Genomic DNA, 15,618 nt, shown 5'->3' with positions numbered 1-15,618 from the left:
CATAATTTGGTTGCCCGTTCTTCAGTTTGTGTTTGAAAGTTGATATCCCACAATTTCATCAGAGTGGGTGGGGCTGCATAATTATGTATGCAAATTTTATGTTAATCAGCCTACAGATTTGTACCTATTTTTCATGGGACTTTGTCCAGATTTTTGATGTTTCCAGGTTGAGAGGTATGAGTATGACACTGCTTCCTCAAGAAGGAGGTGTTTTAGGGGTGACCAATCACAAGCCTTAAGTTTTGCTTGGAAGCTTACTGGGTTAAAATGTTTGTTGTTCTGGGTAGTTCTAACGATGGTTTGGTTGGAAATAAAGGTCTTTTGTCTAATTATATAAGTAAGTGAGTGGTCACTAGTCTAAGGTGCTTTCTTTGTTACTGGGTTTATGGATTCTGGTGGGGGTGGTGATTATATGGGAAAAGCCATATAGGTTTATATGGGTAGCTGGTTTGGCAGAAGTACAGCTATTCCACTCTATATTAAAATCACCAAGTACTATGCTTTCTTGTGGGAAGGACGTAGAAAGCCAGCTGAGGCTACGTTCAAGGGTGTTGATGTTATTGCCTGCAGGTAGGTAGGAGCATATTCTGTAGATGACTTTGCTGGCATTGATCTGAAGCTTAGAAATAAGGATTTCAGCATTACTATCTGAAGGTAGTTGAACATCTAGTGAAGTAACATGTAACGGATTTGTACAGTATTGTCACCCCCCCCCCCACCCTTTTTGGTTATACGGTCTACTCTCAAAATATTATATCCAGGTGGGATGATTTCATTGTCCTGGATTACAGGTTTGAGCCATGTTTCTGTTAGACATAGGATGTCAAATGAATGTATGTCGAATAGAGCATGTAGCTGGCTAATTTTATTGTTTAAACTACATATGTTGAGATGTGCTACGAGGAGAGAATTAGGGGTACTAGTGGGGGTGTAAGGGGTTGAGGGATGTGATAGCTGGGGGTCTGTGGTGGCCTTGTTGTTTGGGCCTGGATTGGGATGAATGTCACCATGTAGTAGAAGGTGTTGAAGACTGTGTGTAAGCTTTAGGAATTTACAGAAAATCTTCTTGAACTGAAGTATGTCTGCCAAGTTTTATTGGATGGAGAATGTCTTCCTGATGCCACCTGAACACCTGGCTTCAGAGTGCCTGACGTGTGACTAACCTCATGCTGCTTGTTTATTTTGCTCATACCTGAATTGAGAATTAAGGTTATGGTTGTTTGTTTTATAGACACAGACACACACACACACACACACACACACACACACACACACATATATATATATATATATATATGGCAGACTGACTATAAAAAAGCTAACTTAGTGAACTAGTCAATCGCCAACACACAGAAGATTTTTCAAGGCAAGGGGCAACTGAGTGGACAAACAAAAAAACAGCATTTGCTTGCTTAAGGGCAACAAATCAGGTATTTGCCTGCCTGTTAGCTGGTATACAGTGACTGACATTTAAACAGTGAGATTATATCTTAACAACAGTGATATGGTGTAATCTTGAGTCTGTATTTAATGGACAGTTTATAACTGTAATTTATTGTGTGGGAAAATGGTTGTGTTATTATATAAATGTCTTATGCACTGTTGGAAAGATGAACATTTTAAAATGTTAAAAATATGTAATGTATTAAGATGTTCATTATTAAGACTGACAGTCTAGTTTAAGTCTGTTTGAAGAAGACTGTTAATAGAAATTAAATCAGGTTGCCTTTGTTGGTTAAAATTGTTTTTAAAACATAAATCAAAAGGCACGTAAAAATATTAATACCTTGTCAGTTTAGCCCAAGGGGTTATGGCTGTGAGCTGCAACTGAGCATCATTCTGTAGCACTGGTTTGCTTCTTTCAATCTTCACTGATTCTTTGCAAGTCACTTAATCAGACAGTGCTCCCAGACCACCAACGAAAAGATAACTACTACCACAGATACATTCACTGAATTCACATCTATACTTATTAGGAAAAACTACCGATGTTCTTTGAAAACTCCAGAGTTACTTGTTACAACCTCACCTACTCACCCACATGTTCTGCAAGTAAAATGCATATCCCGTCTGCCACAAAGACTTTGGTTAGGTTCTAGTTAAGCCCTTTTTCCAAGGAAAAACCAAGGATGCATTGAGGTTTCACAGAAGGCTTGGTAATCTACTCACATCTTTCTAGAGAGAGCGACACTGACGAATTTATATGATAAATTACTGTTTTAATGCTTAATCAAGTGGTATAGTAAAATGTATAAAGTTCTAAGTATTCAGAATCTTGTTGTATGCTATTTCATGTACTTAATTTACAGATTTTTCAAGGAGTTATTAACATAATAAATGAGTGGGTTAGAATCTTCTGTATTCACATTTTATGTGACTTGATGGTCCATTCATTTCCTAGTAAAATCAGTAGTGATGCAGTTAAATTATTAGTCTGGCAAAACCAATTTAAAACATTTCTTGTCTGCTTTGGTGACCAGTTTTGTTGTAGCTGCTCCTGCTATGAAATATGACTTATTTATTAAAGCTTCTGAATCATTTTAAAAGGACTGGATTGTAGCATAGGACATTATATTACTGAACTGGACTAGGCAAACAAAGGTACTGGTGATAAACAAGCCGTTATGAATTAACAACTGGATTTCATACTTTAACTTTCTTAATTTTAAATAATTTACATGAATCCTGTTGCAGGAATACTTTCTTGTTAGTTTTACAATGTATAGGTCAAAGTCTGCCTTCCAGAATGATGATGCCATGTCTTACATCATACCACAGGTTAAATTTTCTCTCTCACATTATGTAATTGTACCACTGCAGTTCTCTCTCCCTGGAACTGAGAGAATTGTGCAGTCACAAGGACCTGTTAATACTCAAACCTGATCTCATAACTGGTTAATAATCAAACCTAATCTCAGAATTCCAGTACAGTAAATAAAGAAAATTCCTTTTGGAATACGACATATTTCTGAGGTTTGTACTTTTAGTGTTGAATATGTTTTTTTCTGTCCCAAAGGCAAACAAATGACACATCAGCAAATTTATAAATGTAATTCATGTTTCCCTCACATATAGGGCTACAGTTCTCACTGTGAAGGTTCACTGCTTACCTTCAACAATCTTAGAAGGCAGCGCCACTACTCTGTTTGGTGTGATGAGCCGCTGGTCCTCAGGAAACAAAGCTTTGTTCATAAGGTGTTTTGAAGAAAAGTGGATCAGCCTTTGCCTCACATCTGAAACGGTCATACTCTTATTGGAGTTCAGAATCACTGCTGCAATACCTACAAATTCAAAAAAAAAAAAAAAAAAAAAAAATATATATATATATATATATATATATATAGATAGAAATAAATAAAACTTAAATTACTAAACATGATGCAGCTTTATTAAAAGCAATCACTTTATTTATTCATATGAAAACAGAAAATTGTGTGAATTATACACTTTCATTATACACTTTCTCAGGAAGTCCGTGCATGTTTTGAGACAGGGTGTAACTAAGCTTGAACCATAAGAATCAGTCATCAAGGCCTGTTTTCTTTCTCTTAAATGGCTCCATTTCTACTGTAGTTTGCTGAGAAATTCTTAGCTTCTGTGCTCTGGAGTCAATATAAAAATGTCATCTTCTTTTAATTAAAAAACACAGTTTTGTAACCTTTTACATGACAGATCTTTCTTTACTTCAGCAGATGCCTTAACTAATTTGCATTGATACCAAGTACATTCAAGCTGACGTTGTGCTAGAAATGAAAACAGTCTGCAATGATAGCAGCTAGTACCACCATTCCATGTGGAACTATGTGAACGCTTGCTGTGCACCAGCAAATATTGTAATTTGTAAAATCCCTTGGCATACTGGCACATCAGCAATATTTGATAAATTTGGGGTAAGCTTGGCTAGGCTTAAAATGGCTTTTGTGCCAATAGCCTAGTAATCACCAGTGAACTACAAGTATATGACAATGGGCTAAAGTCAGCTTCTGCAGTTACATGACTTAATAACTTACCACAGTGATCCTTGTACTAGAAAACTGAAGGATAATGAGAGCCACTCACAGCAATTTCTTTAGCTGAAACTGGAGTACTCATTAATGTTCTGACTGGACGCTGTTGATATTTCCTCTAAATAATTAAAAGATTTCAATAGTGTTACTTACTCTAAACTAATTACATGTGCTTACCTGCAAGCTGTAATACTTGAAGTGTCTGAATATCATTTGTAGTACCCTTATGACTTAAGAACTGCTGCACAACCAAACCGACTGCTGGCAGTGTAACAAGAAAAGATACGGACACCAAACTAGCGCTTTCATTCCAAATTTAATAAAACAGAACTTCAGAAATGAACCCAACCACTTCACAAAACATTTAAATAAGAACATCCAATAGTCACATGATATCTGACATCCAATAAAATGTTCAACAAAATTTTAAAGACACATTGATGAACATGTAAATAAAATGGATAAAATAACTATATAATCTTATAACATTTGTGCTTGCAAAAACACAATGTTAATTGTCTCATTGAGACCAGGGGCCTGATCAGCCTCTAACATGATCTGGCACAAACTTTCCCGACATTCCAACAAAATTTTGTAGTCACCACAAAATAAATCTGCTTTTACTTTTTCCAAAACAAAAATGAAAATTTTTTGAAATTTGGACACACAATGGAATATCTAGCAAGAGCATTGGATAAATCCCTTTTCTTAACAGCAAGAACATGTTCATAAATCCTTTTATTTAAAGCTCTAAAGGTATTGCCAACATAAAAATTGTCACATGATTTACAAAAAGATGAATAAACGTTTTTAGTGTTGCAAGTATAATGGTCCCTTGCCCAAATGATTTTGTTGATGTGTTTAAACTCAACTGAGGAAGAACACATGACAAATCTACATTGCCGGCATTGATCACATGAATGAGTACCTGGATTGCTGGACTTCATATACAAGGCTGTATTTGTGCCCCTTACTAAGATAGTCTTGATGTTAACAATTCTTTTATAAGAAAACAAAGGTCTGTTACCAAGTACCTTAACTAATTCTGGATTCCCTAAAACAACCTTCCAATTGTCCACAACAATGGATCTAATCAACCCCATTTCATTAGTAATTGGGATAGGGAATGCCAACCTGTAACTAACAGGAACACTGGTCTCAGCTACTGAGGTATTTGCCAGCAGTCGGTTTGGTTATCCAGTTCTTTTGTGGTGTGTCGAGTTAAGAACTGCTGCCTTTTTTTTTTATTACCCTTCGCTTTTAACAATGATGTCTGCCAATAATGACAAAGGGCCTGTTATTACTCTCCTTCTCGTACTTACCAAGGGTAGGGTCCAACAAAATACTGGTGTAATCCTGTAGATGGGCTCAGGCTCTTAAGGGAGAGAATGACCTTATGGTCTTGTTCCCATAAGACTGTCGTTGCTTCCATTTTCCTTCTCTGCTGTCCATGGGGAGTGGTCAAATCCTGCTGTAACTCTGCAGGCTGGCCCTTCACCTCCAGGAAGAGGATGATCTCTCAGTATACGACCCACAAAACTTCAACTCCTTACCAAAGAAAATGAATAACAGGTTTGGGGTGGACATTAATGTGCGGCTTGAGGGAAAGATTTTTGGAATATAAAGGAGGGGCTTTTCCAGCTGGCAAGAGCAAGTTTCACAACACAGGCATCATCACCCACGATGCCAGCTTATTGTCCCCCATCAACCAGAGTGGTAGCCTGCCAGCAGCTAGGGAGAAATAAACCAGACTCACTGAACACATGCCCCAACTGTCATCAGAAACCCTAGTTCTCCCCTCCTCCAAGATATGTAAGGTGATATATGTTACTCATTTTCACACCCCCTCCCTGGCTCCTCCAGCATCTGAAGTGCTAATCAAATTTGGGTTACTGGGGTCATATACAAAGACTTTACCCTTCAGTGTCTCAGAGTCAGGTGGGACTGATGCCTCTTGGGTTCATAGGTTCATTTGACATTACTAGGCTAGCGGCCCTAGAGCCCTTACAAGCCTAGCCATAGGGTTGAGCCTGTCCTGAACTAAAGAATGTAAGAGATTACAGCCATTCATGCTCTCTCTGAATGGAGCACTCAGTGCAATCAAGCAGGTGAAAAAATACCAGTTTTAAAACATTTTACTGTATCAAGTAGTTTTCAGTCTCCAAACTTTATTGCCTCAAAGCTGCTCTGTATGTATTTGACATAGCACATATACAATGAGACTTGTTTTTTTTTCATTTCTTCAAGATGCATTGAACAATCTACTTTGCTTTACTATTTATATGTTCCATTTTATGGTTTATGCACTTTATTGTGTTAATGCATCCTGTTTTGTTGTCAAGATCCTGATCCTATTGCAAGAGAAATAAATGCTCATGGAGCAAACATTATATTACTTATTTATTTATTTAAATTTTCACACCTCTAGCATGTGTGGCTGCAGTTTCACTGGAATACTTTGGAATGAACTCCGACATCAAGAAAACTTAGTCTTCTAGCAAAATGCAGTTATTTTCTTTTCACTGAAATCTGGCAAGTCCATTTTTTTTGGCAATGTAGCTCAATTAAGAGTATTAAACAAAATAAGAAGTTATGTACCTACCACAACGTTCCATGTTAGTTGTCTTCTTCTCACCTTCTTTCTTGCTGGATTGGTTTGGAGCCGATCCTCAGCTCTGACTCGGCCTTCTACTAAAGCTCGAGAGCTATTTACCGGCTCGAGGCTTCCCCATATCCCACAATGCTAGGCGACAGATACCCAGATCTCGTTTGGCAGAGCTAACACCATGAAGACACCTGTCCTCACTACAAGGTTTACCTACAGTGCTAAAAACAGAGGAGGACATACCCTAGAAAAGAGTCAACCAGAGGAAGAAGGCCTCCAAGGGGATTCTTCTTGGTCTGTCCAGGCTAGGGGGGTGGAGGGTAGGACGCAAGAAAGAAGGCGAGAAGAAGACAACTAACATGGAACGTTATGGTAGGTACATAACTTCTTAATGTTAAGTTGTCTATCTTGCTTTCATTCTTGCTGGATGGGACAGTGTCCCTAGCACCTTAGCCCTGGGTGGCTCATCGGAACAGACTCTTGAGCACAGTGGAACCAAAGTCAGCTCGACACCTGGAGGCCATATCCAACTTGTAATGTGAAATGAAAGTATGAGCAGTGGCCCATGTGGCTGCAGCACAAATAGATTCCATTGGAAGTCTTGCCTGAAAAGCTACCAACGTAGCTAATGCTGTGGTGGAATGAGCTTTTGGATTTGTAGGGAGTTCTTTATGTCTCAGTTGGTAAATCAAAGTAATAATAGAGGCCAACCACATGGATAAGGTTACTTTAGAAACTGGCAGGCCCTGCTTGCCCTCAGCATAGGACAGGAAGAGTTGGTCCGATTTTCCAGTTTGCTTAGTCCTATCCAAATAAAAACGTAATTGCATGTGAACGTCCAAATAGTGCAACTTTTGTTCAGCTCTGTTCGAATAGTCAGGAAAAACGACAGGAAGATCACTAGTCTGATTCAGATTTGCCTCGGAAGGTATTTTGGGTAAAAAGGAAGGATTAGTCCTGAGTGAAACTCTATCTTTGTGAAAAACAAGATAAGGAGGACGAATACAGAGGGCTTGAAGTTCCAACACTCTTCTAGCTGAGGTGATGGCTACTAAGAAGAGAGTCTTCCAGGAGAGTAATTTTAAGGAACAGGAAGCCACAGGTTCAAAGGGAGGGAGAATCAATGAAGTTAATATCAGGTTCAAATTCCACGGAGGCAGGGGATCTTTAACCAGGGGCCTAAGTAAAATAGTCCCTTTAAGAAAGGCTTTGCAAAGTTTGTGGGACATGATGCTGGTCTCTGACAGGCCAGCATGGAAATTAGCAATAGCAGCCAACTGGACTCTAATGGTGGCAGATGAGGAACCTGCTCGAAAAAGTTCTGCCAAAAAATCTAGAACGTTATGGACAGGGGCTGTAAAGGGGTCTATATTTCTAGCTTCTGCCCAGAAAGAGAAACGTTTCCACTTATTAGCATAAGTCTTTCTGGTAGTAGATTTGTGCGAAGAAAGGATGATTTCACGCACTGGCTGAGAAATATGTGGAAGTCTGGCTAAGGTTGGAAGAGGAGCAACCAAGCTGTGAGGTTGAGAGACTGAAGGGATTGGTGCAGCCCGCCCGACTGATGGACCAAGAGGTCTGGCACTGGGTCCAGATTCCAAGGCTGCTCCAGTAGGTGACGATGCAGGAATGGGAACCAAATTTGTCGAGTCCAGTAAGGGGCAATGAGGATCATCCTGGATCTCAATGCGGTCACTTTCTGAATTAGTTTTGGAATTAAGGGAAAAGGTGGGAATGCATACAGAAGACCCTGGGGCCAATCGTGAACTAGAGCGTCTCTGGGTGAGTGGCCGGGGAGGGGGAAGAGAGTGAAGCAGTCATCGCTCTTGCTGTTGAGGGGGGTTGTGAAAAGGTCACAGCAAGGTTGACCCCATCTGCGGAAAATTTTGTCCGCTACTGACTGATTGAGAGACCACTCGTGAGGCATGAGAATAGCTCTGCTTAGCCTGTCCGCTATGAAGTTGGACTTCTCGGGGATGTACGTTGCTATCAGAAACCATTGAGAGGAGATCGCCCACTGCCAGAGTCTGAGTGCTTCTCGACATAAGGGATAGGACCTGGTTCCACCCTGCTTGTTGATGTACCACCCTACAGACATATTGTCCATCTGAATTGCAATAGTCCCGGTGGGCAGAGAGTCCTGAAGAGCTTGCAATGCTAAAAGTACCGCTCTCATCTCCAAGACATTTATGTGCAGGTGGTACTCTAGAGGTTGCCAAGTGCCCTGGACAGTCCTGCCCTGAAAATGCCCCCCCCGCCACCCGATCAGGGAGGCATCCGTTGTCACAGTGGCAACAGGAGAAGGAAGAACAAACAGTCTGCCTTGAAGTACTTGAGAGGAGACCATCCACCAAGAAAGGTGGTCTTTGCACGATTGGGTGATTACTATGTTGTGAGACATCGGAAGCTGCTGAAACGACCATTGGGTAAAAAGCATTCATTGAAGGATCCACATGTGAAAATGAGCCAGGGGAAGTAATGTGGTTGCTGCTGCCATGAGACCCAAAGTTTTCAGTACAAATTTGGCCTGAATTCTCTTGCACTTTAGTAAGGTCTGGACATGTCGGTGAATGTCTGATACTCTTTCTAAGGGAAGTTTTGCCGACAGCTCTTTTGTATTTAATCTTGCGTCTATAAAGGTTATAGATTGACAAGGCGACAATGCAGACTTTTCGAAGTTTATAGAGATACCTAGCTCGGAGCAAGTTTGGATGGTATAATCCCTGGCTCGCAGTAGTTGAGGCCTGGTGGAAGCAGTTAGGAGCCAGTTGTCTAGATATGGAAACACCTGGAATCCTTGCCGTCTCAGGTGAGCCGTAACAACTGCCATGCATTTGGTGAACACTCTGGGGGCTGTGGTGAGACCAAACGGCAGGGCTCTGAATTTATAGTGACTGGCTCCCAGCCGGAAGCGGAGAACCCTTCTGGAGCACCTGTCCATTTTGATATGGTAGTACGCATCCTGAAGGTCTATGGAGCACATCCAATTGTCCTGACCCAAAAAGGGTAGAATGGACTGAAGCCTGACCATCTGGAACTTCGTTCTTTGAACAGATTTGTTTAACCTGCTGAGATCCAAAATGGGTCTCCAGTCCCCTGTCTTTTTTGGTACCAAAAAGAACTTGGAGTAAATCCCGGATCCTTGCTGGTCTGCTGGGACTGGCTGGATGGCACTTTTTTTTAGCAGTTTTGAAATTTCTAGTACTGCTTGTTCCCTTAGACTGGGTGGAACATCTGGAAGAGACCTGTTTGTTTGTGCAGGGGTGTGGACAAAGGGGATTTTGTAACCTTCGGCTATGATAGACCGTGCCCATTTGTCTTCTGTGAGGAATTGCCAGACTTTTGGGTACAGTGACAATCTTCCCTCGACTGCCTCCAAAGGTGGACAGTCAGGCAGCCCCTCAGTGGTGCTAAAAGGGTTTGTCAGAGAAAGATTCTCTGCTACCCTGATTTTGCGGACCCCCTCTGCCCCTCGGGCGGCATCTATTATTGTTCCCTCCTCTGCCCCTGGAGGGAACCTTGCCATGTGTGTCAGGCACGACTCCCTGGGGTTTCCAAAACCACATTTTTCCACTCTTCTGACCTTTAGCGTATGGTCTAGAGGGAGTAGAAAAACAGACTGCCACGGCAGAGAGAGTCTTGCCTTCCTGCTCACACCTGGTAAGGGTATCCTTCACCTGTGGTTCAAACAAAGCCGAACCATCGAAGGGGGTATTGGTGAAGGACGTCTTAAAGGGGTCAGCAAAGTTACATAACCGCATCCAGGCATGTCTTCTCAAAGCCACACCTGTACCTGCTGCCCTACTCACCCCATCGGCTGCATAAGAAATGAGCTGCATGGAGGAGTTGACTATAGAGTTAAGGGTCGCCAGCTGGGAGTTAATCTTTTCCTGAGACCCCGCAGCTGATGGATCCTGAAGGTTATCACCCAGTTCCTTGAGAAGATCCCTTTGAAGGCGGGTGAAATGGCACAGATAATTCAGCGACCGCATGGAAAAGGTTGCTGAAGAAAACATCTGCTTCCCGTACCTGTCCATTGTCCTAGATTCTTTGTTAGGTGGATGGACAGGCACCGAAGAGTCAGACAACTCCTTCTTAATGGCTGCTGCCACCACCATGGCATCAACAGGGACACCCTTTGTCAGAAACTGTTTGTCAGATGGAGCTGTAATGAATTTAGTGGGCCTGCGGGGAGTTGGTTCCACTGTGTCCGCGGCTGTCCATGCCTTCCAAGCCACCACTTCCATGAGTGGGTCGAAAGGCGGAGACACCCAGGAGGTGGAAGGGCGAGAACCAAACGCGTTCAGGTACACCGACTCGCCCTCGGAAGGGTTAAGGGCAGTCCTGTTCCCCCTCTGCCTAAGGATCTCAAGGATGTCTGAAAAAGAGACATCCTCAGAGGGGGACCTTGGGGACCCTTCCGAATCCTCCAAGTCGGTGTCAGATGTGACTGACTCGGGGGAGTCAACATGTTTCCTCTTACATTTCCTCTTCCTAGAGGGCTCCTCTGAATGATCAGGGGAGGCCTCGGAAGAGGAAGATACACCCAATGGGGCGACCTGGAGCGTCTGTTCTCCACGCTTGGGGTCAGGAGGGTGGACAGAGACCGATGCAGGCACCATGGGGGGAGGAGCCGAAGGGGCCAATCGCGGAGCCGACATAGGAGTCAGCATGCTCCTAATGAAATCGAAGGCGCCCCTATCAGGCAGAGAAGAGGGTCCACACTCCAAAGAGATGTGAACCCCTCCTGGCACTGAGAGGGATGTCTCCGAGGCCGATGTCGGGGCCGAGCTCACCTGTGCCGAGGCCCCGAGAGGGAGAACGGGGTCGGACAAGGGTCCGATGCCACTTGCCCCCTCGAAGCTGACGAGGGAGTCTCAGTGCCCAAATCCCTCCAAGGACGGAACCAATAAAGAGATCAGAGCTGACGAGGGAGCCGGAAGGTGTGGTATCGGCTCCGACGTTCCGACGATTCAAGCCCCAATGAGCTCCGGCTCTGAACACAGTGGAAGAGTCGGAGGAGGAACTGTTGAAGACACAGGGATAGCCACAGTCTGTTGAGAAGGGCTGGTCAAAATTTTGGCCAGTGCCTGCGACTTTAGGAGCCTACTGACCACCCTCTCCAAGTCATAATCGGATAGCCTGGAGGACCGAGAGGTGTGGGACCTATGGCTCCACTCCGATTGAAGCAATGGAGATCCCGGAGCCGAACAAACGGCAGGAGCTCCACTCGGCGACAGCTCCGAACAGGGAGCCGACGGTTTGGCGGGCTTTAAGGATTTACCCGACGGTGGCTTAGCCGGGGATCCTTCTGGCTTAAGTAAGCCCCTCAAAATGAGCTTGTTCCTATGCTCCTGCAGGACTCTCGCACTGAAGGCATGGCAGACCGAACAAGAGTCCTGCAGGTGTAGGGGGCCCAAACAATAAACACAAGAAGTGTGACCGTCTGTCAGAGACATCTTCTGACAGCACGAGTCACACTTCTTGAAACCTGAGACTTTGGTATCTTTAGACATATTAAAAACAAAAGGATGCCAAAGGAAACAGGTAACTAGTGCTTAAAACAAGGCAAACACATGCAAGCACTAGGTAAAACTAACAGTATTAATAAGAACTATAACAATAATAACAATAACCACACAACTAATACTAACAAATATATATACTATGAGAACAAACTATAAAAGTAAGTAAAAGTAGCTAATAAGGCCTAACACTACCCCAAAGGGCTGGGGGGGAGAAACTCTATAACAACAACAAAAAAAAGGAGTTTCTAAGTGGGATCTCAAGGGGTACACAATATAATTAAACTAAGAGGGAGATTATCAAAAATCTAGAGAATATTAACAGTAAAATTACAAGAAAAGATTTATACGACCTGGAGCCGGTAAAATCACAACCTCGTAGCTGAAGCGGCAAATGAGATCTGGGTATCTGTCGCCTAGCATTGTGGGATATGGGGAAGCCTCGAGCCGGTAAATAGCTCTCGAGCTTTAGTAGAAGGCCGAGTCGGAGCCGAGGATTCGCTCCGAACCCATCCAGCAAGAATGAAGGCGAGATAGACAACTTAACATTATAAATGATTTACTTATCTGTATTTTGCTGAAAAAATTAGTTGTGTGAAATCTTACCATAACGGTAAATGTCCTTGCCTTCACTGCTTCTTCTTTCGGCTGTTCCTGTCAGGGGTCACCACAGTGGATCATCTGTTTCCATTTCTTCCTGTCCTCTGCATCTTGCTCTCACACCAACCATCTGCATGTCCTCTCTCACCACATCCATAAAGCTTATCTTAGGCCTTCCTCTTTTCCTCTTACCTGGCAGCTCCATCCTCAGCATCCTTTTCCCAATATATCCAGTTTCCCTCCTCAGCACATGTCCAAACCAATGCAATCTCGCCTCTCTGGCTTTGTCTCCAAACCATCCAACCTGAGCTGACCCTGTAATATACTGATTCCTTATCCTGTCCATCCTCATAACACCCAATGCAAATCTTAACATCTTTAACTCTGCCACATCCAGCTCTGACTCCTGCCTTTTTTCAATGCCACCGTCTTCAACCTATATAACATAGCTGGTCTCACTACCCTCTTGTAGACCTTCCTTTTCACTCTTATTGGTACCTGTGTGTCACAAACACTCCTGACACTGTTCTCCACCCAATCCACCCTGCCTTTACTCTCTTCTTCACCTCTCTTACACACTCACCATTACTCTGAACTGCTGATCCCAAGTATTTAAACTCACCCACCTTTGCCACCTCTATTCCCTGCATCCTCACCATTCCTCTGTCCTCCCTCTCATTCACACATGTATATTCTGTCATAGTCCTGCTGACCTTCATTCCTCTTGTCTCTAGAGCATATCTCCACCTCTCCAGGGTCTCCTCAACCTGTTCCCTTCTCTCATTAAAGATCACATTGTCATCCGCAAACATCATAGTCCACAGAGACTCCTGTCTGATCTCGTCTGTCAACCGGTCCAACACCATTGCAAATAAGAAAGGGCTCAGAGCTGATCCTTGATGTAATCCCACCTCCATCTTTAATGTATCCTTCACACCTACTGCAGACCTCACCACTGTCACACTACCCGCGTACATATCCTGTACCACTCTTACATACTTTAGGGCTTCACTGCTACAGTATTCTTAACTATATGGGATTCCTTGCTGCGGAAGCCTGACATCAGGCCAGTCTTCCAAAGATTTCTGAATTTAAAAGGTATTCCGAATGTCACCATATGCACCCTGTGTAACGTAGGGCATAAAGGTGATGTTAAGTCTTACCAAAAACAGAACTGGTTGCCTCAGGAGGAACACCAGTCCAAGGAACCCAAGAAGTAATGTGTACATCCAGGAAGATAATGAACTAGTGGGATGGAGGGATGAAGCGAATACTGCAGCAGTGAAGGCAAGGACATCTACCATTATGGTAAGATTTCACACAACTGTACTATATCCTTACATTCACTGCTGCAGTATTCTTAACTATATGGGAGAGTGCCAAAGCTCAAGATGAAACTAGGGAGGAGGAAATGGCAGAAGAATCCCCTAAAAAAAACATAAATAACTGAACTAGCAAAACCAGCCCTAGCTCTAGAGATACCATCCAACTTGCAGTGCGTGGTAAATGTATGCACAGAAGGCCAGGTAGCTGCTTCAAGAATATAATTAGTATCTAAGCCTTTGAAAAAAGCACCAGAAGAAGCCACAACTCTAGTAGAATGAGTCTTAATTGAAAAAGGAAGGCTCTTGCAATGAGAACTGTAACAAAAGGAAATAGCCTTAGAAATCCAAGAAGAAACAGTCTGCTTGGAAACAGCAAGCCCCAAAGATCGAGGATGAAAAGAAACAAATAACTGATCAGATTTTTTGATAACTTTGGTCATATCCAAATAAACTCTAAGTTGCCTATGCATGTCCAAGGTATGCAGCACCCTCTCAATGTCAGTTTGTGGAGAGGGAAAAAAAGTAGGCAGATTAACAGACTGATTAAGAGAGCTCACTAACCACCTTTGGCATAAAAGAAGGGTTAATGCACAAGGACACTTTGTCCTCATGAAAAATCAGAAAAAGGAGGACAAGCCATAAGGTCCTGCAATTCAGACACCCATCTGGCAGAAGTAAGCACTAATAAAAGAACAATCTTCCAGGAATAATGTTGCAAGGAAGCTGAAGCAGCAAGCTCAAAGAGAGCCTGAGTCAACTTCTCCAAAACAAAATTAAGATCCCAGGGAGGAGGAACAGGCTTCCTGGGAGGTCTAATATTAAGGACGCCATTAAGAAATTGTTTCACTTGAAATCCAGCAGTTAAAGGAGGAGAAAAAGTCAGACATGCAGAGATAGCTGATTAGGTGGGCCTTAATAGAAGACTAGGCTAAACCAGCATTGAGCAATTCACACAAATAAGAGAGAACCAAAGCACCATCCAAAGAAAGTGGGTCCAAGTTACAAGAGGCACCAAAAAGAAAACCTCTTCTGTTTCGATAAGTAGGACTTCCTAGCCATAGGTTTCCTGACTTCCTGCAGGACTTATAGCATGTCCTCAGGAAAAAAGGTGTCTATGAGGAATCAAAAATCCTGTCACCCAGAGTGTCAGTTGAAGCGTGGACAGGTGGGGATGGATAAGTGATCTGTTGTCTTGTGTGATTAGATCCACCCTGTGAGTTAACTTGCGATGATTGCCCCTGGCTAGATGCAGAAGAAGAGGGAACCAGTGCTGTTGTGGCCAAAAAGGAGTTTTGAACAGGACTTTCAGAATGAGAGGTACAGGAGAGACTGCATAAAGAAACACCCCTCTTCCAAGAGAATGACAGGGCGCCCACCTTCCATACCAGAGGACCTGGAACTCTAACACAAAACAGAGGAAAGTGTCTGTTCAGAGGGAAGTGAAAAGATCCGCTTGAGGAGTACTCCACTGGTGGATAATGTCCAGAAACACATTCCTATGAAGCATCCATTCATGGAACTGAGTTAAGGATCTGCTCAGAACATCTGCCACAATG

The 15,618-nt window shown here is 43.0% G+C and overlaps 1 protein-coding gene across 1 annotated transcript in view; it reads right to left on the bottom strand.

The window, feature by feature from the left end:
* The window catches only part of PCSK9 (proprotein convertase subtilisin/kexin type 9), a 243,288-nt gene that overhangs the window by 112,628 nt on the left and 115,042 nt on the right, over positions 1–15,618 (bottom strand). The window contains exon 8 of the mRNA XM_044085507.1: positions 3,111–3,281. Within this exon, the coding sequence (XP_043941442.1) occupies positions 3,111–3,281 (171 nt within the window). The remainder of the gene's footprint in view (positions 1–3,110; positions 3,282–15,618) is intronic.

The sequence above is a fragment of the Protopterus annectens genome, chromosome 10.part0 (assembly GCF_019279795.1).
Source record: "Protopterus annectens isolate FY-2018-M chromosome 10.part0, PAN1.0, whole genome shotgun sequence".
In the NCBI taxonomy this organism is placed as follows: domain Eukaryota; kingdom Metazoa; phylum Chordata; order Ceratodontiformes; family Protopteridae; genus Protopterus; species Protopterus annectens.
The sequence above is the reverse complement of the archived record's forward strand: the minus strand, read 5'-3'. Positions and strand labels throughout refer to the sequence as shown.